Genomic DNA, 26479 nt, shown 5'->3' on the forward strand with positions numbered 1-26479 from the left:
TCCAATATCATGCATAATAATTAATTTGTTTTCTGTATAGTAATAAGATTAACAACTTCACATTTACACGGGGTACTGAGTTATGTTCAAATAAAATAAGTTCTAATGAGAAAAATTGGAAGTGGCAGCAAATCAATGTTCCACTCAGCAATCCAAGTTTATGTGTGTTTGTCTATCTTTCCTGCATGATTTTTGTCAAAGTTCCACTGTAAACAAGATAATTTCTTTCATGTTGGGTTAGCCTGGGTAAATATGTTTAATGAACAACAAATACATTGTAAACATTGAAATAAATCTAAATACCTTAGAAAACATCCTGGAAGCTATAGGGTGATTCAACAGACAGTATGCTAAATAGGAGGCTTCACTGTGTGAACTCCCCATGGAGAGAAAGCATGGCATGGTTTCAAGCTAATTTTTAAATGCTTTATTTTAAAAGATCTGCCCATGTAACATGCACCTCTGAGAGTAGCTTCCTTTTGTCAATTGGACTGGGAAATTTGCTTTCTTTTCAGTAAAATATTGAAACAGTAGCCAAAACCAGTGAATTCTAACTAAGCAGGACAAAGACTAGGGAGATTTGTAGTTTTTTCTAGAAATGGATATTCATGGAAGAGACAGTGCTCCAATACTCTGCAGTGCCTGTCTGAACCTAAACCTCCAGGATTTGTCCTAACAGCCCTTTTTCCAGGACTCGCACTTAAGCCCACATCTCCCAGACACTTCAGTAACGAGATGATGGACACACTGCTGCAAAACACAGGAATGAGCCATTTTCCCTGGGTATTATGTACTAACATTGAGGGCACCTGCCAGTACCAAAGGTCTCTACTGCCTTTCCCATCCAAGGAGGCTGAGCTCTGCCCACTGCGATATGGGTCAGCATGCACCTGTAAATCCCCTGCACAAATGAAGCCCCCTACTACCAGGCAAAGCCTGGATCTCTTCCCAGGGCAAGTGGGCCAAAGCGAGGCCAGCCATGGTGCCAGAGCATCTCCAGCACAACTCCGAGGATGGTCCAGCCCAAACTGCCAGATGGAGAGTGGTGGAAACGAAGCAGCTATTAATAACTTGTTTGTATAGTTTCCGGTACACTCGTTCCCTTGCCTAATTATAGGTGACTCAAGGTTCACTGCCCAACTGCATGGCCATCACTTCCCACGAGATCTTCAGTTGCTGACACCTTCACCCGATTATAAGAGTTTGGGCTGAAATTTTCCACATCATGTATATGACTCAGACTATGGTTTGCCTTTTGGGGTTTCTGTTTGCTTGTCTGCTTGTTTTAGAAAAAGCTTTGATTAAAAGTAGTAATTTCTCAATGGCATAACAATCACAGAATCATAGAATATCCTAAGTTGGAAGGGACCCACAAGGTTCATCAAAGTCCAACTCCTGACAATCACTGGTGGAGTCCTAAGAAAACTTTTTTTCACAGTAAGTTTGTTTCAGGACACTACTTTGACCCTTTTTGCCATGAGAACTTCACATTTTTGGGCTCAGGGACTCCTCTAGGTGACACATCTACCTTTCCCCACAGAAAGCTGTACATGCTTGAGGACATTGTGAACTGCTGCTTCCTGTACGATCTGTGGACATTAGACAACTGCCTGTTCAAACCATCAGATTCCCACATACATTGAGCAGCATCTTGTCTTCCTCCCACCTCCTACTTCTCCCCAGCCCAGCTGTGTGTTAGCTTCATAAGGTCAGTGAGGAGTGTGTTTCAGCCTGGTCTGAATGGGCAGCCCTTTAGCCTAGGCTTTGGCCTCCCAGGGAAGGAAGCAAGGTTCACTGGCCAAGAGAATTTAGATCCTTCCCTAAACATGGGACTGTCATAATCTAAACACATAGTGAAGCCTGTCTGCCCACTGACAAGCAACCCGTCTGTCTCTCTCCACCACAGGAACAGCTGAAGAGGTTTTCAGAGACATTTCTTATCTACTATGTGTGGGAACTTCACCTAAACAGACGCACTATTTGCTTCCTCCACCTTATCCTAGAATCATAGAATAATTTAGGTTGAAAAAGACCCTTTAGACCACTGAGGAGAGAAAACTACCCCCCTCACCTTGCTCCAGCACTGCTGTGTGAAACCCTGCCACTTGTCCTCTTCCGGATCACCCTGCTCCTATTGCATGCCATACCTGGACAGGCTTGGACACCTTGAAGAGATCAGCAATTTTTGCTAATTCTGTTGCTGAAATAAGTAGCAGCTCAACTGGACGCTCAACAGGATGTTGAGCTAGTTCTCTATGTTTGCAGTGGAATTAGCTAAAATTGCAATGTTTAAAAATAGCTCCACATACATCATCATGACCATGATGTTCTTGTACTGGCAGAGGTCTTTACCACCCTGCTTCCCATCAGCTCAGGAGTGATGGCAGCCCTGTGCCACCAATACCTCCCGCCAGAGCAGCAGCCATCACAGGCTGGCTTTCCATTGCCCTGGCAAAGGGCAGAGAGCTTTGCCTCCCCAGAGCCTACTTTGCCTAGGCTTATTATGTCCTTTCACAGGAGACATGGTGTTCTGCTCCTGCGGGGTCCCCAGGGATGTGCTTCTCCAGTCTCTATAACAGAGACCAACTACCCCAAGGTAGACACAAGTGGACACCTCACACAGCTCTCCCGTGGATGCATCGCCACCTCAGAAGGCTTCTCTCTGCCCAGCAAACACACTTGCACGCCAGCTTTTCTTGTTCATAAGCACCATAGACACTGTGAACCCAGAGATCTTTGGCAGCAAGGGCCAGAGACTGTGCCTAAATAGTGGTGTCTAGACATGCCACCATTGGCTGTCCCTCCCACAGCTCTGCAGCGATGGGCAGGAGTTCTTCTAGAAGGCATCTGAACAGCCTAAGGCAGGAGGAATGCAGCCAGGCTGAGGCTAACTGGACACTGTAAACAACACAATTCCTTTTCGGTTTGTCCTCCAGAAGGGAAAAGTGAAAGAAGAGGCAGTGGGCCTCGTGGCTAATGTTGCTGTGTCTGTCCTAATAGCTGTCGGCACTGGCAGTGCACCAGCTGTCACACTCACATGTCACACAGCTCAGCTTGGGCTGCTCTTGGTGGTTTTGCCCCTGCAATGGCTGCACACTCTGTGTTAACCCTCCTTACTGCCAGCCTTGCATGAGACACCTGGGGCCTGGCCCTGTCCCCAGCCAGCTGCCCCCGAAGGCCATTCAGATCAACCATGGCTCCACAAATGCCATGGGGAACAGTGGCATTTCCAGGTTGCTGCAGGGGTCAGGCCCCACGTACCATGGGCTGTGGCACAGCAGGGGCGAGTGGGTTTGTCCGGGTGTCTCTGTCTGAGTTGTTATGCCACCTGGGGCTGCAGACCATATAGCCCCTGGGGGTCGTCAGTCCTGAACATGCACAGGAATGGTATCAGAAGAGAGGAGAACCTGAGAGCTCACTTTGCCTTCTTGAACTCCCAGCATCACTCTCCTGGTCTATCCATCCTTGGAGCAAGAGAAGCAGCCTCTGGTAGGATCTTCTTCCCATACACAAGCACTGCAAAGACCACCAAGAAGAAGCACAGTACTGGGAGCAGGTTTGGGGAGTCGCATGGATTGGGGCATGTGGCTTACATTACCAGCCTGAGCAGAGTGTGCTTCACTCCCTGGGTGCTGCCTGATCTGGTCTTGGTGTTCTGCAGGACCTCCAACTTGCAGCCCCTACATCACCACCCCTCTGATTACTGCCAGTTCTTGGCAGAGGCTGTGGCATCCACCAAGGGTGGGAGGGCTGGTCAGGGTCCATCCTCCCACAGCCACAGCTCCTGGCCTAGCCAGGGCCCAGGGCTAAAGTGGGGGCTGATGTAGGGTTCAGGAAAGAGAAGAGGGGTTCACCTTGCTGCAGAAGCAACTATACGGTAAGCTGGAAAACTAGCTGGGCTGGATTTAACTGGAAATTCTTGTGCACCACAGGAAGATCATCTGGACTACAAAACTAAACCTACACCTAGCAGGAGTGAGACCTCTGGGGATTCATTCCTGTAGATGAATTAATGATATTTGTCTCAGATTTGTGACAGAACGGGGTAAAATCTCTGCTGATGTTCTTCCCAAAGTGAGAGCAATGTGAACAATTGTCAACCCCTGGAAGAGAGGCAGTGAAAGAGCTTGGTGTTTCTCACCCAAGAGTGAGAAACAAAGCTGAGACACAGTCAGAGTGACCCTGGGGCTGGCAGCACAGACCCTCTCCCTACACGGGGCACACAGCAAGGGGAAGAGGGGAGAATTGGGTGAAGAGATCTTCTGCAGTGCGACCATGCAGACGCCTCGTACTGCTGCGGGAGGACGGATGGGCGGTGCCACGGAAGCAGAGAGGTTGCGCTGCCTCTGTGTCACCCTGATGGGTCCCAGCCCGCCCCTCCCACCCAGGCCAAACAGGGATCAGGGGAAGGCATGCAGGGAGGAGCCACACTGGGTGTAAAGGGCTGAAAACCTTGTGGTTCCAGGTTGCATGGGCTGCCTGAGTTGTCCAAGAAGTTGAAAGTACTATCTATAAGTACCTTCTTGGAGACAAGAAATTTGACAGAGGGGGCTGCTCAGTGTGGCAGGCACACTTAGAGCATGATCCAGCATCTGGAGCATTTCGGGCCAAGGTTAAGTCAGTGTGAAGCAGAAGTCTGTTCCATGGGCACCCAGCAGGAAAAGTCCATTTCCCACCAAAGGCTGTGGTTGCCACATGTCTCAGGTTGCCTGTGCACATCTCCCAACATCTCACAGCAGGGAGCCATGCTCCAAGGCTTCCTGGAAAATTTGTTCTGCAAGCACTTAAAATTTCATCATCTGAGACAGAAAACTTGTGGGAAATGCAATATTAGACAAGACCAAAGTCTTGGAGGTAAAATAGCCAGACAGGAATATCCTGCAGCTGTGTTTGCTAGTAAGGGTATTTACCAGCCTGAAGTCATTGCTCCTTCCCATTGCCTCAAACCCTACCCTCCCAGTAAATGGAGAGACAGGGACCATGTCTCCAGCTGGCACAGACTGACTCTGCTCCAGATCTGTGCTAATACCCTTGTTTACAAATGGCCTGACACACTCTTGATGCTAACAAGTAAATAGAAACCTGCGGTTCGATTTACTATGCAATTACACTTGCAATATAAGAAGGAAAAATAAGCTTGTATTAAGCACTGATACGCACATTTTATTCAAGCACAAGTGGCATATGACAATGTGGATTTGCCCTTTGAGATGTCAGAGTTTAATGAAGTAGGAGAAATCCTGCAGAGAGTACCACAGGACTTAGATTTCTCCTTATGAGGATTAACTTCATGCCCCTGTTTAGAAAAACAAACATTTTCTGCAGTAAATGAAAGTTGTCCTCCAGCTCAGAATAGCCTTCTACCATCACTGCCAGATTACTTTGTCCTCTGCTGGCCTGTTCCTGACAATGCACATATTTGTAGCTGGACCTGCAAGCCCTTGGGTCACCTGCAACCCCTGAGGTCCTGGCAGTGACAGATCTCTGCATGCATAAGGTCCAGACTTTCTTTCTCAGACAAAGTAATATACACTCATATCTCCATCTTTTTCTGGTGAAGAAGACCTGCAGCCTTGGGGAGTGCACTGGAGGGTAGCCTGTCATTGTATAGTGGATCACTGTATCTCATGCTCACAGTGAAAGGCTGTCCTGCCTGTTGTTTTCTGGACAAAATGTGCAAGACGGTGGTTTTGCCACAGCCTCAGGGCACTGCTTAAGCATCGCTGAAACTACTTGGCTTTGGTTCATTTCTCGGCAGAGACTCATTTAGATACTCCATATTAGACTGTCTTTAGCAGCAGAACAGAGGTACTGCATGCAGATCATCCTCCTCTGGTCTTGATGCCCTCAAGGGCAGGTACCCCCAAAGGTACAGTATCTGCTCGAAGGGCTCTGTAGCTGGATGCAGCCCAGTGAGCCCCACAGACTTGATGGAAATCATTCAGCTGGAAAACTGGTTGCTGCATTTCACAGTCAGACTGATGTTCAGGCCGGAAGCTGAGCAGAGGAAGAGAAACATTCATTCTGGAGGAAACAGTGACTTTCCTGGAACAACAACTCTTCAGGCTTCCATGAGACTTCCCTTGGAAGTCCCTGCTCAACACCTAATTTCAGAAATTAAGGATTCAGAAAGTCCTACAGAAAGTGAAAAATATTCCATCACCTTCCAAATAAACAGGTGAGCTATGGCAGGTGATATGCACCTGGGAGTGGTGAACATCCCATACTGAAGGTTCTTTTCTGTCAGCACAAGAGACCACAGCAGACTTTCCACTGACTGTGACAGATTTTGGATGAGGACTGCAGACAATCTCAGACCCCATGAACTAGAGCCCCTGCAGTGGCCATGAGGCCAGCCCTTGCAGCAGTTGCATGCCCTGTCACCAGCCATTTGGTTGCAAAGGTGGGAATTTTGTAGTATAATAAATGGTCACTTCATAAATCAGTCTTAAAAGTCTTCTACTATTGTCTTGTGTCTGTGTCTTGAACCCTGTTTCCAAATTTGCTCCTGAACCATCTCCAGGAATAAATTCTGTGCTGAGAACCAAGCCTAACTGCCAACATATATGTTCATGCTAGTGAACTTTTAGTGAGAATGTTATCAATCAGCAATTTCTCCAATAACTAATGGAACACAGTCTGAAGATCTATTCCCTATAACCCTATCTGCCTCACTCACCCTATACTCACTGTATTAATCCCAGTTTTCCCCATCACATCTCTGACTTTCTGTGCAACCTCCTCTTCCCTTCAACTTCCATGTCCCCAGCAGCGACCATTTCACAGCTCCTGTTTCCCCATCACCCTTCAACAGCACCACTAACCCTCCTGCAGCCCTGATAACAGCACTATGCAAGAAGCAACACGTGGTCTGGCTGGTCCCAGGCCACCTCTGAGCCAGGAGGCCACAGAGACCCTTGCTGACCCCATTCTGGACCCTTGTGCCCAGTGAAGACATGAACCTGCCTCTCTCTTCTCTCTATAGATATTGTTTTTCATGAAAACACTGACTATTGGGTTTGCATGGCCAAACTTTGGTAGTAGGGGGGTTACAGGGGGGGCTTTTGTGAGGAGTTGCTAGAAGCTTCCACTGTGCCAAGCAGAGCCAGTCCTTGGCAGATGAAAAGACAGATGTGCCACTGGTCAATGCTGGGCTGATCAGAAATGGTAGAACACCTCTGTGATGAGAAGGAGAAGGAGAAGGAGAAGGAGAAGGAGAAGGAGAAGGAGAAGGAGAAGGAGAAGGAGAAGGAGAAGGAGAAGGAGAAGGAGAAGGAGAAGGAGAAGGAGAAGGAGAAGGAGAAGGAGAAGGAGAAGGAGAAGGAGAAGGAGAAGGAGAAGGAGAAGGAGAAGGAGAAGGAGGTGGTTATTGCACAGTTGGACTTACAGCCAGAGAAGAGCACGGTGATAATATGTGAAGCAAACTCTGTAGACACCAAAGTCAGTGAAGAAGGATGGGGAAGTGTGCGAGTTTGGATAAATTTGGAGGAAAATATCCTCTGATAGAAGGCAGGTTACAACCAGCCCTCCCCCACCAGGTTTGGGAAAATGAAATTTTCCTCAGAGGAAAGCGAAAGAGATAAAAACTATTTGTTTTACAAACACACAATGAAAAGGATAATGATGCTAAATAATAAAACCTCTCACTGTAGAGAGAAATCCGGGAAAATTTCAGAGTCCTTCCATAGATCTCTCTCCCCCTCCTTGGACCTGGGTCATGGGCCCATCTCTGGGCCTCGGTGAAGAACTCTCCCAAGGTGTTCTGATGTTGAAACAGTCCAAAAAAAGAAGAAGAGAAAAAACCAAAGTCTCAGAAAAACAAAAGTTCAACTCTCTGTCTCCCTCTAGATAAAAAAAAGGCTGAAATCTGGCTGAAGAGCAAGCAGGGTGCTTCCTCCCGCTCCTCTTGCCGCCGCAGGACACAGAGGAGAGTGTATATCTGTGTGTCCTTGAACAAACTGCTTTGAAAAGTTTTGCTCCGTTTTTTTTCTCTTCTCCTTCTCAGGCTCAGTTTAAATGCACAGAGAGGCACAAAATTAATTTCCAGGCATAAAGCAGCAATAGGGGATACACATCATAAAATCACCCCAAGATACTCCAGGTGCAGGACCTGAGACTCCTCTGCAGCCCATGGTGAAGACCAAGGTGAGGTAGCTGTGCTCCTGCAGCCAGTGGAGGTTCATGGGGATGCAGAGATCTACCTGCAGCCCATGGAGGAGACCAAGGTGGATGCCTGAAAGGTGGCTTTGACCACATAGGAGGCCTGTGGAGAGAGGGGCCCTCACTGGAGCAACCTCTCCTTGAAGGACTGCACTCCAGGGAAGAGTGCCTCACTCTGCAGCAGTCTGGGAAAGACTGCTGCCCGTGGGACGGACTCATATTGGAGCAGTTTGCGGAAATCATTGGCTCATGAGACGGATTTACGTTGGAGAAGTCATGGGTATCTATCTCTTGTGGGAGGGCCCCCATGCTGGAGCAGGGGAAGGACTCCTCTCCCTGAGCAGCGGGAGAAACAACATGTGATTGAACTGACCATAACCACCATTCCCATCTCCCTGCACTGCTGGTGGAGGAGGTAGAGCTGGGAAGGAGGGTGGGGTGGAGAGGGGTGTTATGAAGATTTTATTTTACTTCTCATTATCCTGATCTGATTTTGTTAGTAATAAATTCAATTATTATCTCCACTTCTAGTCTGTTTTGATGGTGACAGTGTTTGTTGAGTGATCTCTCACAGTCCTTATCTCAACTCATGAGCTCTTTGTTATATTTCTTCTCCCCTGCTGCAGATGAAAAGAGAGGCTTTTGTGGGTGCCAAGCATCCAGCCACGGTCAACCCACTACAACTTGTGAACAAAATTCCACTCAAGTTCCTCGCCACTCTAGTGCACCTGACTGAGTTGATGGCTTGTACAGCACAAGCTTCTGGTAGGGTGAAAAGCAAGACAGGAAGAGGAGCAAGCAAGGACTGGTGACACAGTTGCATAACTCATTGTTCAGGGAAATTCAGCTAAAAGTAGTCCATGGGCTGGTTTTGGGTTTACATGAAGAGAAATCAGACCTTTGGCCTCTCTCCTGATTTGACTACAAACTAGAAATCTGGGGGAGTGGAATCATATCCTGCTAAAGCTCATGGGCTCTAGACACACTTCCAGGCACGGTGAGCAGAGACCTAGGATACACCTCCACACAGCCTTAAGGACTGTTTGGACAAACTCTCAGAACTCCAGCAGGAAGGTCCATCGTGCAGAAACCAACATCCTCTTGCTCCAACATTCTGCCTACCAGAGAATGGGGTCACAGGATAATTCAGGTGCAAGGGACCTCAAGAACTCTCTAGACAATCCTCTAATCCCTTGCTCACAGAGGGACCAGCTATGAGACCAGCTCAGCATGCTCTGCTCTTTACTCATTCTGTTCTTGGGAGCGCCTAACGATGGGGACTGCACCATACTGGTCACATTTAGCACCAATATTCAGTGCTGCTGCAGTGCAAGTCCTAGTGACCAGCTGAGAGCAGAGGGTGGAGCAGATGATTTAGTTTCAAGCAGGTGACTTTCGTCCTCTTCCTTATGTATTTGTGATCAAACCAACCAAATCAAGCAATCTGGAGTCCTGGGTGGAACCTCTGTCATGCCCTTCCTCTTCTCTCTCCAAGTACATTATATTTAGGCATAATCATGCTCCCATAAGGCTCTGCCATTCTTACATTTTAATTAACACAGAATAACAAACTTGTAAACTCTGAGCACATTTGATTCAGAACGTGTTGATGTATTTGGCACCAGAAAGTGGGCCACTGATTATATTCCCTCTATGCATCTGGTCTTGTTGTTCACTTTCTGCTGCACTGCCAGGAGCACAGGTGCTAAAAATTGAACACTATTGCTCTGGATTAATATGTCTGAATGCATATATTTATATGCATTCAGTGCACAATGTCTTAAACTTATCTTTCACCTTCTGATAGTGCTATTAAGCAGGATTATTACTTTTTAAGGTTGTGGCTTTTCCCAATAACCCCCCAAAAGGAATGAAGTCTTCCAAACAGATCCATGGGTAAGTGAAAGGATGAAACAGAGAATTTAATCATAATGCTTGTGCACTTTCAGACTGACATCTGTACATTAAGAATATGTAAAAGTACCAATTTCATGGTCTGACAGCTTATTTCACATTGATGGGGGATAATGGGGAAAATGCCATGGGAATGCCAAATGTCAAAGCATTACATAATGCAAAGCATGTGCACACTGTCTCTTGGGCCACCATTGGTGGCTCCTTAAGGGAAATCTTCCAGTAAAAGAGAGAGACTGGGCCTTGCCAAAAGAAAATGGAAATCACGAAGTCAAAGCTAAGAACTATTGGCAGTGCAGCATCAAGTCATCAAGCACAGTCTTTTCTGTCTTTTTGCTTCTGTCAAAGACTAAATTCACATACATTCATTTCAGAGGCTGAAGATAAGCCCAAAATTGTTTCCCGTGGAGGATCTGATCATTCCTACCACCACCACCCTCTCTTAAATAACTTATTTTCAGAAATTATAGCTGTTCAGAAGGGTAGCCTCTCCCCTTAATCCAAGGACCTCAGCCCAGGGACAACAGCAGAAGTGTTGTTCTCTAGCAGAGACTGCCTCAGGAGTTGGACGAGCGCAGGACAATTATCTCCTCTCTTTATCAGAGGAGTGATGTTGCACGTTTTGCCCCTAAAATCCTGGGGATTCTTGCCGAATGGAATAGGGAGAGAGGCAGAACACTGTCGCAATTATTTTGCTCATTTACTGAGAAAATTAAAGTGACTGAGGAAAGGAAATACTTTCTCTGACAAGGGTCAATATGTTGTCCAGCAACCGTGCCATACCCAACGGCATCGTCAGTGCTTTGGTCCAGTGCCTGGGCAGTTACCTGCTCTGCCAGAGAAGGCAGGTGGGCACAAAGGACACACTGCAGTGACGCCAGTGCACAGCATTCCTTGGTACCCTAACCTGTGTCCCTGTCACCCTCTACAGACACTCATTGCTACTCCCCTACACAGCTCCATCTTTCCTCTCTTTTCTCCATCTCCCTCTGCTTCCCAGCTGCCTCCCACTCCCTGTGGCTCTTTCCCAGGTTCCTATCTGCCCGTGCCCTTGGCTCTCTGCCCAATTACACCCTGGTTCTCCTGACTGTCAGCTTTTGTGGCTCTGACTTCACAGAGTCCTTCCCCTCCCTCAACCTGTGCCCCCCACTCCCCACATGTTCTTCTGGTCCTCCATTGACTCATGCGGCTGAAACTGTAATTAACAAGCTTTGAAGCACTGTAGAGCTGGCTCTAAGGAGCTAAATAATTACACTCCCTCCTCTCTCCCGCTGCTCGGTTTGAAGCAGCAAAGTGGAGCACTGGGAAGAGGAGGAGCAGATCAGGTGGGGGGTGGGAATTTAATTAACTTCTGAAGTGCTCCTGTTCCTGCCGCAGACAGCTGAGGATGATGATGGGCTGTAGCTCAGGAGGTTGCACAGGTCCAAACATCGTGTGGTGACTGACATCCCTATGGTCTGTGCCTATTCCCAGTGGCTTTGGGAGCTGCACATCACTTCCACACTATTACGAAGGAAGGCCCTGTCAGGGCACAGCACCTGAGTTCTGCCAGGGTTAAGCACTGATGATTTTCAAACCATTTCAGTGTAAAGTCCATTTAAAGCACCAGTTCTGTGACATGGGCAAGGCAGTTTGCTGATGATGAAATGAGAGGCAAGTTGGGAAAATGTTACCTGCAGAGGCAAATGTCAGCCACCTCCTCCCTGTCCTGGTTCAGGTGATCCTCATCTCATGGCCCGCCTCTGCCCCGCCTCTCCCTGCCTTCTTGCCCAGCATTTCCTGAACCGTTTCAGCCTTCCTGCAGCTGCCACCCTTCTGGTTTCAGTTCTGTATAAGGCCAGTGCAGAGAATACTGCCTGCTCCTGCTCAGTAGAGTGGGGTAGGTCCATCTTTGAGCTTCAAGGAGGATGAGTGGTTCATCACCTCAAAGTTTACCTCTTTTACTGGATCAGGACAGATGAAAAGGGGGTTTACGTGCCCAGACACAACACAAAGAAACACCATCAGATGCAGCTTCCAGATGAAAACAATATGATTGTCAGGAAACAGCCTATGCAGGTCAAAGACAACTTCCCTGGGCACAGGTAACCAGAAGGAAGTACAGCCCACTTGATTCAACAAATCCAGGTAAAAGAAGTGTTTGACGAGATTGCAAAATTAGGCTGTCAAAAAGAAGATCATTGCCCACACAGCTTTAATTAACCTCTTTGCATGCCTACATTCTTCAGTCATATCCTCATGTTGCTCCAAAGTGGAAGAAGCATCACACAATGTTCCCACCATGGCCAAGAGTTCTGTGATTTTCCTAAGCAACACTCTTGGACAGGGTGTCACCTTCCAGCTGTGAATTCTCCAAGGAATGTCAGGTGAAGCTGCATCTCTCATAAGCTGTTTCACCTCACAGGGTTGGTGTCTAGTAAAGTTAGAGGCAACAGGAGCCAGCACTCTGACAGAGATGCTTTATTAATGTGTAATACTGCTCAGGCTTATTCTGGATTCTTTCATGCTGTTTCCCATAGCATTTAGAAACACGCTTTGGCAAGAATCAAACGGAAGTCATCATTTTGGGGTCCTTTCTGATGGCTCTTGGCCTCACCGTCAGAGCCACCGAGAGTGCCCCGATGCTGGCAGCAGAGCGGAGGCTCAAGACTCCTCCGGTGAGCAGCAGCAGGCTAGCAGAAAGGCTGCGCATTCTGGGGTGCCACCTGCCGGCACCTGGACCGCGAACCGACAGGTTGCATCCCAGGAAAATCTCCCTCTTCCTTCCTTTTTCTTTTTTAAGCACGTACAGGTTTTGGTGGAAGAACGACGGTCTCCACCGGTCTCCACCGTCTCCTGCAATCTGGAAGGCTGCAGGAGACACAGCTCTGTCCCCAAGCACTTGAGGCTGCTGCAAAGCCACCTGTCCGTGCAACACGGTCCCGGCGGGTGCGTTCCTTCTTGCTGGGTTTGTGCAGCCATTTGGCGTCCCTACACAGGGCAGGCAGGAGGGGAAGGGACGGGCTCCGCGGGGGTGCCGGGCAGCGCCGTCGGGCGCGGAGAATGGATGCTGCTTTCCCTGCACGGACAGGGCTTCTGGTGGGTCTGAGCAAATCGCAGCGGGAAGATGGTACTGCGGTGGTCAGAACAGCCCCGGGGCCCCGCTCCCGCCCCCGAGGGAACGCGCCGTCCGGAGTCCAGCACGGACGGTGCCGGTGCCGCGGGCGCTGCCTGCACTCCCGAGAGGCTCCGAGCCCCAGCACGCGGTGTCAGCTCGGCAGGAGGGCAAGTAGTTTTCAACCTGACTGTTCCCTGCAGCCCTGCGGCCCGGTTCCGGGCTGAAGGAAGATGCGTCCTGCCACCCTGAACAGCTCGGAAAGCTGAGAGCTGTGGAGGAAGAGGGGACATTTCTCCGGCAAGCTAAACTAAGTGCAACCAGGGATGTTGCTCAGCGCATGCAACGGGGTGCCAAGGGAGTGAAACCTCCTCATCTCCTGGCGACGTGTGAGCACCAGGACCTCAGGCTCTGTGCCAAGCTCCTCTCCTGTCATGAGTGAATCACTGGCTCACCAAAGCTAGCATGTTCAGGGGAGGAGAGGAACAGTTTGGGCTGGGCTCGGGTGTGCAGCAGGTGAAGTTTATCAGTCCTACCAAGAAGTGGTGCTCAGAAGCAAAGGCAGCTGCAGGAGTCACCTGGCTTGAGAGAGAAAGGGGTGCAAGGGTGAAAATGCCAGGGCCTGAGGATCGCTCCTGAGTCAAATTGAGCTGAATGCAGGCACCTCTGTCTGCTTCGCTGCAGCAGTAAAGTACCCTGCAGCAAGGCCAGACTGGAGCTGTGCCACCCCCACCCAGGGTGAATGGTGTCCCCTGAGTTGTGGTGGCTCTGGAGCAATGTGGGAGAGAGTCACTTAGGACAGGTGACTGGCAAAGGATGCCTCAGAGGCAGTTGCTGACGTTTTGCTATGATGCCCCCAAAAGAACTTCATTTCAGGGGCAGATCTAGCAAGAATGGGTTCTTGCAAGTGTAAAATATCACTGTAGTCAGTGCTAAATCCAAATGCTCTAATCTTTCTCCTGCTATTTCTATAAATAGAGAATTTTGTTTCCTGTAAATGCTCTGGGGAAACGTACCTGATCTGAGGTCTTTCTCCAAACACGTATTTTACACCATTTCAGTAGCTGTGCAGTGGGGGCTGATGGGGCAGAGTGGTCCAGTGGCCACTGCCCACCCCACCACCCCAGCCAGGAGAGGACATCCTCCCATCCCCGGGTATCAGGCACATGCCTGGTGATAGGGACAGGCCAAGGCTGTGGCAGGATGGCAGTCTGCAGAGAGGGGTTACAGTCAGTAATTTGGGAAACTGCGGTCAGACACAGCCATGGTTCCAGGGGTTACCCTCAGGGTCCTGACAGTTGCATAACATTCTGCAGTTCCAGCTCATCTTTTAATCAACAGTGTATGTTTTACAGCAAATAATTATCTGATATATTTGAGTAGGTTTCATAACATCCAGAAGCATTAAAAATATTTTTGTTTTGAAAGGTTTCACGATAAGATCAGAGTGAAGTACCTGTGGCCAGTACCAGGTGTCACAGCTATGTCAGGTTCTGCTCGCTGCCAGAAGACAAAACTTTCCTACTTGTGGGTTGGTTTTGTTCACTTCTTCCCAGAGCCCGGAGGATCAGAGAAACACATTATTCTGCCTTTCAAGAGAGAGTTTTGTAGCCCACACATACTTGCCTTTGCTAGTATTTGCAGAAGCAAATCACAGGTCGTAATTACATGCCAGTAATGTTGAAAATAGACTACTAGCACTGCATTAAGGAAATGCCTGAAGTCTGAAAGGCCTACAAAAAATGAGATGGAAAATGAAAGCTCTGGGCTCAGTGGATGTGCCAGCACAAACGTGTCTGTCTGCACAGGCAGCCCTGCTGGCCTCAGTGGAGAGGGGCAGGATGGAGGGCCAGCTCTACAGTTGCAGGGCAAGCAGGAACACTACTGTCCCTGAAGCAGCAGACCCAGATGGAATCTCCCCCAACTCCCTGCATCTTCTCACTCATCCCTGCTACCTCTCCTGCCCCTCGGAGGCTCTGTCTGACTCCTTGCTGCTACCTGTTGCAGGTCATCCCACCTGTCACGCTCACAAAATAGAGTCAGACCATATGCACCCCTATATGACCCCATTTGGCAATATTAAACAGGATGTCTGTTCACATGGGCAAGGGCCCTTCTCTGCTGTGTGCACATCCTTGCATGTGGAGGTACCAGAGCTTGCGAGAGGAGCTGGACCCCTGGTCAGAGGATCTGTGTGTGGAGGGGCAGCACCTGAAGGGAGGCAGCATGTCCGTGATGAACAGGCACACACCAGCAAGGGCAGTCACACCAACTGTAAAACTGTGCTGGTTGGCAAGTGGGCCAGGAGGCGTGGGGCCTAGCATCGCAAAGGTGAATACTGGAGACACTGGGACTTTTGCAAGCTCACTGGTGAGAGACAGTGAGGCTGGATCTGCTGGCTGCAGATACGTCTGCAAAGGGCTGCTGGGAACACTGGGCAGGCACAGAATGGTCCAGCCAGGATGGCAGGACATTTATGGTGTGTGTAAACACATATGTGTTTACCTGCACATTCAGGCACATATCCATATGATGCTCCCAGGGCTCCAGCACCTCTGCTATGGAGATGGACTGGGAAAGCTGGTGATGTCCAGCTGGAGAAAAAGTGGCTCTGGGGAGACTTTAGAACCCCTTCCAGTATCCAAAGGGACTCAAAGAGAGCTGGAGAGGGACTGCACACAAGGGTTGGAGTCATAGAACAAGAGAAAGGATTTCTCACTGCCAGAGGGCAGGATTAGACGGGATATTAGCAAGATATTCCTCCCCACGAGCGTGGGGAGACCCTGGCACAGACTGCCCAGAGAAGCTGTGGCTGCCCCTTCCCTGGAAATGTTGCAGGCCAGGTTGGACTGGGCTTGAAGACATCCGATCTAGTGGAAGGCGTCCTTGTCTATGCCATGGGGTGGGACTGCATGAACTGTAAGATCCTTTCCCACCCCGTCTCTTCCCGGAAAACACTGCCCGCGGCACCCGGCGCGGGGCGGGCTCTGTCCACTCCGCACGTGGAGACGCGGTCCTCTCGCAGGACTGTGCTACCGGGCAGGACGCAGACCAAACCCCGAGGCTTGCGAGACTCGGGAAAGCCCCCTTCCTGTCCACCCGATTTCCGGTAAATTCTCCGCAAAGCCGCGTCCCCCCAGCCCTCCCAGAGCCTTGGGGCCGGGCCGGGCGGGGCGGGGCCGGGCGGGGCGGGGCCGGACGCACGTGGCCGGACGGCGGGGCCAGGCCAGCGCCACTTCCTGCTCGGCGGGTCCCGGTGCGGCCGGAACAGAATACCGGGATCGAGGGAGTCCTGGCGCTGAGTACCGGCACCGGCAGCGAGCGAGCGAGTCAGTCAGTCAGTCAGTCAGTCATTCGGTCGGTCAGTCAGTCACTCAGTCACTCAGTCACTCCCTCCCAGTACCGGCAGCGAGTACTGATACCGAGTGAGTGAGTTCCGGTATCGGCAGTGAGTGAGTATCGTCCGTGACTACCGGCACCCGGCCCCACCCGGCTCCGGCACCTCCCGGCCCGACCCGGCCCCCGCTCTCCACGGCGGGCCCCACTCCCCAGGGCCCCGGCCCCGGGTCCTTCCCGTCCCGTGGCGGCTTCTCCGCCCCAGTCGCGGCCGCGCAGCCGGGATCCCCCGCGCCCCTCGGCGGCCTCTGCCCGGGCCCGCCCCGCCGGTCCGTCCCCGGTGTCCGTGATCCTGGCCCAGCCTCCGGTTGCGGCGTGCCCCGGTCCCTACGCCAGCCCCTGGAACGAGCCCCAGCGGCCCAGGAGTTCCGGAGGAGGGGTCGGTACCCGCACGGCCCTGCGTGTGCCCGGACCCGCGCTCCGCGTACTCTCTCGGCCGCCACCGGTGCTCGGGGTGTGCATCCCTTTCTCCCGGGATCTCCATTCCTGATTTGTTCCCACTCGCCAGACAACATCCAGCCCTAGGATCCAAGCAAAATCAAAATCTCTGTTACTCTTAAACATGATTCATAAAATAGCTGTGGGAAGAAAAAAATCTTCTGAAAGGCTTGAAGTAAACTTGAAATGTGTTGTTATTTTCCAGGGTTCAGGTGTGGAAGAGATATTCCTGTGATCTCCTGAAGGTATGGCTGCCACTAGAAAAATGTTGACCTCTTCTCCAAAGCTTTTCCTCTCTCTTTGCACTTCAGTTAAAGAAAGTCCAGAACAGTTGTGTGTCCTCAAACAGCAAATGGGACAAGGATGGGGTTTGCATCTCAGCATTTAGCCAAAAATCAGCGTTAGATCATGGAAAATGAGGGCAGAGGCTGCTCCCAACCCACCTCCTGATACTTTTTGATGTTACTGTAAGGGCTTCTCCACTCCAGATGCACTGACAGCTGCATGTCTCACCCAGAGCAGAGGATGCAGGTTGTGCCTTTCTCACCAGCTCTGAGAACTGCGTGGTTGCCCCTGTGAGGCACAGCCAGGCTGGAATCATATTGGGTACAGAAACAGAGCAGGGGAAGGAAAACAGTCTCCTGACACTGGTTTCTGATAATAAATATGTCTTTGGGTAGGTTTTTTATAAATACATTTAGGTTTGACATTTTCATACCTTCCAGATGTGATTTTCATTTCAGTCATGAGCTTCGTAATGATAATTTTCTCATAGAATCCAGGCAATGCAGGGTGCAAAAGCAGCTACAGCAGCTGAAATGAAAGATTTCATTCACAGGCTCTGGAACATTTAAGTTCTTTGTCAGTTTCATACTGTCTGTGCCCTTGCAGTGTCTCAGCAGTCTGAAGTGCCAGGCAGTTTATGTATCAAAAATAGAACTAAATTTAAAGCTGACAAAAAGTGTAGCTGCTGCTGTCCTGATGTCTGACCCTCTGTTCTGATAGATAGTATGGTAATTCTCTTGAAAGAGCTTTCTTTTTCGTTTTGTTTTTCTATCTGTAACAGCCTAACAGTAGGGTTGTGTTTTGTCTTTGCCTTCCAAGGCAGTAGAGAGCCTGTTTGGTGCTCTATTCTCAATGCAGCCTTTATCAAATAGGGTTGATTGGCTGCAGAGATCAAGCAGAGAATGAGATAAATAAGGAAATATTTGGAATTCACAGATGATTTGTGATGGGAACAGGACACTTGTGTGGAAAGTCATATGCAATGGAAGAAGTAATCTCTGTATTTTAGTTTTCATTTGAAATTTTTAAGATATCTCAGTATTTGAAGTTAAGCACAATGTGCTCTGGAATCTGTTAGAAGCTGAGAAAGTAAGAGTAGCAGAGGTGCTGGATTAAGCAGTGGAAAGGAGGGGCTGACAGGGAGAGTCGAGGTAGGTGAACAGGAATGACATGGGAAGGACTGCCCTGAGCTTCTTACTGCAAAGTCCCTTCTGCAGATGGGTGAGACCTGAGCATCCCAAACCCTCTTTGGGATTTTGGCTGAGGTGTTCTGATTAACTTGTTTGTTATTTCTTGTTTGTTGGCCTTGCTCTTCCTCTCTGTTTTGAGTTGCCAGTGGCACCTCCCTTCTGACTGCCTGGTGCTGCTGCCACTCCTGCTGCTGCATCACATGTGGGATGTCAGGTTTCTAATGGGCCAGATGAAAAATGCTGGCAAGCAGGGTTTGAAGATTATCCCTGTCATTGACAACTGCAGTCATTTGCAGTTTTGTTTGGAAATGGTTAAAAGAAACTCGGATGTCTGTGATTTTTCAAATTTTAACATTGGTAGCCCTTTACTTGAACTGTCCTTACTTAGGGGCTCCCTGAAAGGCATTCAGGTGCCTTTGAGGAAGGCTGTGCTCTGGGTTCAGGTAGGAGTGGGATTCCTCTTGATAAAGGGATGGAGTTCTACCATTGCCAGGGGTTTGAAGTTTGGGGTTTTTTTAAAAGTAAGGTAATCTAATTCCAAGTAGGATGTGTTGGTGTGTTGTTGCTCCCTGCAGCCTATCAAATCAGGTAGTCTTTGCAGGACTAATATTTTTCATGTGTTTTTCACACTCAGATGTGAAGAGTGTCTTTATGATAGTCCAGCTGGAAGTGAGATAGATGTGGCACTTAGAGGTGAACACAGCTGAGAGAACAGTGACCCGAGCAGTCTTTTCCAGCTGAAACCTTTCTATGATTCTATGGAAAAGAATGTTTGCCCATAGCCTAAACTTTTCACTGGCAAAAGGAAATCTGAAGTTGCAGTCAGGTCTTTCTCTGAGTTATCTGTATGAACTCACTTCATACACATTCAAGCTTCCACTTGACAATCTGAAAAACAAAGCAAGACTTTGTCGAGCTCCTCTTCCCTTTCCTAGAGGCTGTGTTTGTGTCTGCTTTGATGTCAGGTACCTGACATGGCTATTTCTCTTTCCTCAAGAGGAAAGGCATAGCTGTGGACTGAGTGTGAGAATGGTGACCAATATGTCTTCAGATTCTGTTGTGATGTTCATGTTGTATCTTGTTTCCCAGTGGCCCGGTGTACATGCTGAGCAAGAGGAAGAGCCCTTCATTATCCCAGTCACGTGTGGACCTGAGAGGAGGAGGAGCTGTTGTTTGACCTTCTGAGAAGGATAGATCAAAGTGAGTGTAGTGCTTGATGGCTGTTTGTGCTGTTGCCTGCACTTTGAAGTGTCCATGAGTCAGCTCCCTGGACGCTTGAAAGGCTTCAGTGTTGTTCAGCTGCAAGTTCTTAGCAGTAGTCACTGCTTAGGTGTGTCACTTTATCCACTGGGTGACAGAAGGGAAGGAAGCAGTACTTGGATTCAGTTGGCTTTTGGAGCATCACTAAAAACGCAGCATCTTCAGGAGGATTTATTAATTTCCTACATTACTGAAGGTCTCTTCTCACACCTCATGACCACATGTTAATATTGTGAATGTGCTTGATTGGAGCTCTGTTCTCACTGTGTGGATAGGAAGAGGCTGCAACCTGTTTGAAACAGGGACCCTGGATGAAGTTGAGAAAAACGTTGAAGTTTGGGGCCTTCGTTTGGTCTGTCAGGTGTTTTTCTAACTGCAACCATTCAGGTGCCATTGTTTTACTTTTTCTTCCTACGGCATCTAAAGCTAGATAGTGGTGTAAAATAGGTTTATTGTGTCTATTACCACCTTGTTCTTTCATCTATTTAGCATATTAGGTGTTATGTTTATGTAGGAACCTGGATGAGAGAGGAGAACCTTCATAATAAGATCCTTTGTTTTCTTTAAATACCATCATGATGCAAATTACCTCTGTACAAAGCTCACAAATCTGAATTTTTGTATGTGTGTGTGACTAAGTGCATTTAAACAGTACCATGACATTCTTCTTTCACAGCCAAAAAGCTGAACTCCATCTGGCAGTTTTCAGGTCTAAAAAAGCTTGATGACTTCCATGGGAGTAACTGTAACTGAGAAACAGAGACAGACTTTCAGAGGAAGTGTTCAGTTTCCTATACTCCATGCATCATATGGTCATGTACACCAAGTGAGGTAGTCTCTCAAGGAGGCAGGGTGACTTCAGAACGTCCCTGTATTACCTGTCTTGCCAGGGAGCAGGCTGTGAGCTCTGAACACACTCACCCTTGGGCTGGGATCACAGGACAGCTGAGTCGGGAAGGAGCCTCTGGCAATTTCAGCCCTGACTTAAAGCAGAGTCGCCTGGAGCCACTTGCTCAGGGTTGTGTCTAGCTGAGGTTTGAAGGTCCTCAAGTATGGGCGCTCCACAGCCTTTCTGAGCAACAGAGTTACATTTAAGTGGAATTCCCTGTATTTTGTTATTTTGTGTCCGTTCCCTTTCAAGTTCTTGCTGGGCGCTGCTGTGGTGGTTCCGTCTTCTTTACTCCGCCTGCCAGGTGTTTGTGAGCATGGATAAATGCATGGATAAATCCCCCTGAGCTTTACCTTCCAGTGGAGTAACAGTCCCAGTCTGACCTACTACAGTAGATGCTCCAGTCCCTTAATGGTTTCTGTGGCCCTTTGCTGTACTTGCTCCAGTACTGGAGAGCCCAAGGTGTACACAGCACTCCAGGTGTGGCCTGTGAGCATCCAGATGACCTCCCTCATGTGGGAGTGGAGAACTCAGTAAATGCCACTTTCAGAGGCCAAAGTAGTGGAGCTGAAGTAGTAGTTACGGTTAATGCAAATGCATCCTTGAGTAGCTTTTGCCTTTCCACATCTGAGCACAGATAGCTGTTAAATCTGCTCAGTTTGATGTTCTGTGTGCAGAGCTCTGTGACTCACCTGAGCAATTTCAAGAGGACCAAAGGTATCATTTGAAGGTTTAATTTGGACATGTGACCATTCTGATATAGCCATTTGATTTTTTTTTTTGTAGACACAGACTCCTCACTTTCCAGAATGTTTACCGGGTATGGTGGTCCTGAGAATACTGAAGTATATGAAGATGAGCTGTATCCCGAGGAGTCATCCAGTGAGCAGAGTGTTGATAGTGAGGTGGAGTTTCATCTCTATAGCCAGATCCACTATTCCCAGGATCTTGGAGAAATCAGTACACGGGAAATGGATGAAGAAGCTGGTGTTGCAGAAGTCATGGGTCATAGTTCAGGTCTAACTGAGAAACAGGATGAAGATGAGAAGCTCAGTGAATTCACTGGTGGTGGTACTCAACTTTCAGATGAGCCCGAGATAATCGTCCTGTCTGATACACCAGATGAAGACAGCATCTACAAAAGCAAGGCAAAGAGGTCAAGATGCTCTTCAGCTCAAGGTAAAACACACATCCACATGGTATCCTCCACACCAAATCACGCCAAAGCTGCTGGATGTAATGCCCTGTGTCCCCCTGAATCAGATGTGGGCACACCAAGGCAGAGAAACAGCACTAGTGGGAGGCCTACCCCTGTCTGTTCTGCTGGACCTCAAGCCATCCATGATGTGTTGGTAATAGACAACAGCTCGGAGGAGGAGAGCTTGATCTCTGACAGTGATAACGTCGAAAGCTGGATGCTTTTGGGAGCTGGTGCTGATGACAAGGATGGAGACATCATGTTGAACCTTGAGGGCTGTGCCACTCCTGTCAGCGAAGGTTAGTGCCTTTTATTGGCTTGTTTGTTCTTGTACTTGGGCAACAATTTGTCTGCAATGATACTGATGTTGGTAGTGCATGGCAATGGATGCAAAGCTGTAGTAAATGAAATGGCCATTATTTGTACCATTTCAATACCTTTATTTCAGCAGCATGACATATGGAAGGAAAAACAGCATTTTTCCAGGTAGAAATTTAGAAGTAATATCTGAGTGATTTGTGAACTTTTCAACTTTGCCATGTACTTCATATTCCTGAGAGCATATAATAGGTTGCTGTGTGCCAGACCAGAGACCTTTCAACTCAGGACAGGGATGAGCTGTAACAGGAAGGAGGCAAGGGGCGGAGGGGAGACCTGAGCGTTTCCCCTGCCTGAGTTCATGAGCTGACTGCCCCATCATGACTCTTGACAGTGTGGGCTGTTGATCTGAAGTTGACTGACTGTTCTCATGTGGATTCTGCACTGAAGAATTCAGAGAGGCTTCTCCCCAACCACTAAAGCTAAAGTCTAACATTTTAGTGTTTCGAAAACATTCTTCCACATTACAGCAAAGAAAGTCCATAAACGTGGTGGTTAGTGGGACAGAGCTTAGGCAGGTGTTTGTAATAACCATTGTGTGTAATATACACTGTGTCACCATCAGCTGAAAACTCTGCTGGATGATCAGCCAGGATTTTTTCTAGCTGCTCACTAGTTTCCTGAAGCACAAAGGCCATTACTGAGAACAGCGTCCCTCCACCAGGTTGAGGGAAACCATGGCCCAGACAAAGGCTGGAGAAAGAAATAAAGAAGGGAAGTTTATAAATAAGGTAAAATAGACCATACTTTAAAAGAAGTTAAAAAACAATGTATGCCATAACTTTATTTGGTGCACATGTAAGCGAGGAGGTTTTGGAGGAAATGGAGCATTCTGTGATGCTGATCTGCAGGCTGACAGCAGTGGAGTTTTTTGTCAGAGTGTCTATAAACAGTGCTGTTCATGTGCTGCTGTTCACATGCTGCTGCTGCGCTGTTTGAGAGGGAAGAGCTGAGGGTTAGTCTTCGCCTTCTTTGGTGAAACACGTATTTCAGGACCATAAATGTTTGATAACCTTCTGCTGGACTTGTGGGTGTTTTTGCATAGATAAGCACACTCTGTGGCTGAACAGACTTCTATGTAAAGCATTCTGTCACTGCATCAGAAGCCCTGGTAAGCGCACCATGTTTGGAATTCATGTAGTTTTTACCTCCTCATAAATCTTTTTAAAGTTTCTAAGAATTGCCTTGCAGGTGTGCCAGTGCTGACTGAGGGGCCTGTTAAAAATCAACGTGGGAGTTTGGTACCGGGGGCAGTTTTTGCTAAGTTATGTCACGTTTTTGTGACAAACATTGTAATGGTTCTGGTTCATAGACCCGTTCATGATTGTTGGCAATAAGCAGGCCACATACAGAGCAGTCAACAGAGGTAGAATTTCCCTGCCCTGTATGAATGGGTCACACTGTTCAGAACTAAAATTGTTTCATGGAGTGTAGGCAATATAAACAGTTCTTGAGATGTTTTAGTGGGAAGTCAAAGACAGTCATATGAGGTCAGAAATACACTGCTATTCTCCTACTCTGGTTTTATTCTCAACATTAGGCCAGAACCTTCTCCAAACCCCTCCAGTTTCTGGTGGATGAAATTCAAGTAGCTCTGGTGAGCAAAAGTTTGGTTCAGCTGCTCCTTTTCTAGTACACACTGTGATCCCCATGCAAAGATTTAGAATAAATTGTGTTGTAGGTATGTGTGTGTAATGAAAGACCAAAATAGCATCAAAATAGCTGTAGGGAAGAGAAGCCATAAATCTTCCTAATGTATAGTAACTGTAATTTGTTTATTGAGCTTGTATCGTCTCATCCTATAGACTATAATATGTAACTTGTCTAACAGAAGGTTTCTTTGTCCATGGCAGGGGGTTGGAACAAGGTGATCTTTAGGGCCCATTGGAACCAAAACCGTTCTGGGATTTTGGGCTTCTATAAATGACTCTGCTGAAGCATGAATATAAAAATTTTCAGTTCAAAGAAATGTGTTTAAAATGTATGTGTATTTGCAAATTATCCTCTCAGAGATATTCTCTGCTAGTTCATTTAAAATGTTTTGACACATGCACAGTTCTGTTTTCAGGGTTTCTAGAGAATGAGGTAGGTGTTTTGGCGGCGACACTGTGTGTCAATTATGATTTTAGGGCCTGCCGTGTCAGTAGGGATGCTCATAGCATGTAAGAACTCATGAAGCCTTGCCTTTCCCTTTTCTTCTGGAACTGCCTGTGACTGTACATCGGACAGACCTCCCGTGACAGTGTTGTGGTGTGTCTAGTGTCCAGTTTGCTTCCTGTGAGAAAGGGAGCTGAAACGTGAACAGTCCTCTGACTGTGAGAGCAGCGGGTTCTGTCAGTCATTTGATGAGTCTGTTTTCATGTCTGAGTCCCTGCAGAGAGATGCTGAGCTTCCGTGGCATCAGAAACAACTCCTTAAGGAAATGAACTGAGCATATCTCCTTATTCTGTTCACTCCCCTACACCTCACTTGGCCAACCTGCTGTTGTCTAACACCGTTATTATTTTTAATATTCCCTGTAAACGAATAGTGCTGTCCTGATGCCTGCAGTTCACAGAGAGTCTTTCCCCTATGCAGCTTTCCAGCTCCAGTCTCCAGCAGCATCTGTTGTGATGGAAAGAGATGTTTTGCTGTGGGAAGTGAGCTCTGGGTCGTGGTGGCAGATCAAGGTTTACTTTTTTGGTCCTCAGCTGCTATCCTGCAGGTTTATGGCCAGTCTTTGAGCACCAGTGTTCTATACCCAAATGGGAGTCTTCCCTCTCCTCTCTGCCCTGCTTCCCTATGGCTTTAGGTGCCTTTCAGTTTTTGGTTTTGCTTGTCTAATACCACACTAAGCCATAGCATATTTGTGCCTGTATGTCTGTAAAATTCCTGGTTTCCTTGCCGAAAGGCATGACCAGGTACCTGTGTGTTCCCACTGCCGCTGGTGGTGTTCTGGTGTGACTGTCAGAAAACTGAGTGGTGATGCTGCTGTTTAATGGGTCCTACCTTCTTCACAGGGTATTTCAAAAATGGGTAATTCAGCAAAACTAGGTCTTTGGTATAATCTACACCCTTTTTTTAAAGAAGTTTAAGAGTCCATAATAAAATGTGCAAAAAGAATCATTACAAACTCTGCCATGCACTAATGCAGAGAATTCATTTTCAGTATCAGAGTTTTCCTGTCTTTGGAGGAGTGTGCTCCCCTCCCACCCCTTCTCTCTGCTTTACAGTAAGAGTTTATATGATAAGAACGTTAATCTCCTGTAGTTGGAAGTCTTTAATCCATTTCTTCATTAAAACCTTCCTTTTAACATATTTCTTCTCCCATGAATAGCTGCAATCCTAATCTCTCTTTTTTTTTTTTTTTTTTTGGAAAGACAGCTTTCAGAGCTGCAGCATTGATGTCCGGCCACTAAGGGGTACAAAAAACAATTTATCTTCTCCCTGTTATATCCTTTATCCGCCTGGTCCCTTTCTCGGAGGCTGGGTGTGAGTATGATCTCACTCTGGGCTTGGCAAGTTTGTGGTGTGTGGCTGCTTTTGAATCCAAAGAACATTTGTAAAATGAAAAAGAGAAAAAAGAGTTGTGTTTGAATACTTAGTGAATGAAAACATAAAAATATGCCTAAGACGGAAAAGAAAATTAATTTGAAAGCATTTCAATTCTGCCTCTTCCCTGAAAAATCATATATGAAGGAGTTTTCTATTTAGTAGCAGTAACTGCAGCTTATGGAGTCAGAATGGAGACAGCAGTCTCTGATAAATGTGACTTATTGTTTTATCTCTATCAAAAAGGAAATACCCTTTGTGAACTATCAGTCTGTAAAATGGCTTCTTCCAGACATTGAACTTAAATTTATCTTAACTCTGTGGCACTGCAGAAACTACTCAAAAATCTGACTACATCTGTATTTCTTTCCCCTGTGTGCTATTACTCAAATCCCTCAGTTTATTTCTAAATGGTGAAAAGGTGTAAGCTTAATTCTAAAATAACAACAAAATACAATGAGTTGTGCTTTGCTTCTTTTCCCTGACAGCTGCTTTTGAATGTGACCTTTGCATGATACAGTATGTTTTTGTTCTGGAGTCTTGTGATTTGTAGCAACAACTTATTTTTTCCTACAAAAATGACTACCATAAATTTTTCATTTTGCTAGGCCAGAGAAGAGCTCTGTAAAGAGTCACATTTCCCTCTGCCTATTGGATACCCAAATTATGGAATCAATGGATTAAATCTCAAACAAAATTGCTTTCAGAAATAGAAAGCTCTCTAGGTGAAAATTTCTTTAACAATC

General features: G+C 47.6%; 1 protein-coding gene across 1 annotated transcript in view; it reads left to right on the forward strand.

Annotated features, from left to right (window-relative positions):
- Nucleotides 1-18504: 18504 nt before the first annotated feature.
- Nucleotides 18505-26479, forward strand: part of ZCCHC7 (zinc finger CCHC-type containing 7) — a gene marked incomplete at its 5' end in the record, with an annotated part of 84015 nt that continues 76040 nt past the window's right edge. The window contains 2 exons of the mRNA XM_082301126.1: nucleotides 18505-18508; nucleotides 21413-22123. Of these exons, the coding sequence (XP_082157252.1) occupies nucleotides 18505-18508; nucleotides 21413-22123 (715 nt within the window). The remainder of the gene's footprint in view (nucleotides 18509-21412; nucleotides 22124-26479) is intronic.

The sequence above is a fragment of the Coloeus monedula genome (genome assembly GCF_965178545.1).
Source record: "Coloeus monedula genome assembly, chromosome: Z".
NCBI lineage: Eukaryota > Metazoa > Chordata > Aves > Passeriformes > Corvidae > Coloeus > Coloeus monedula.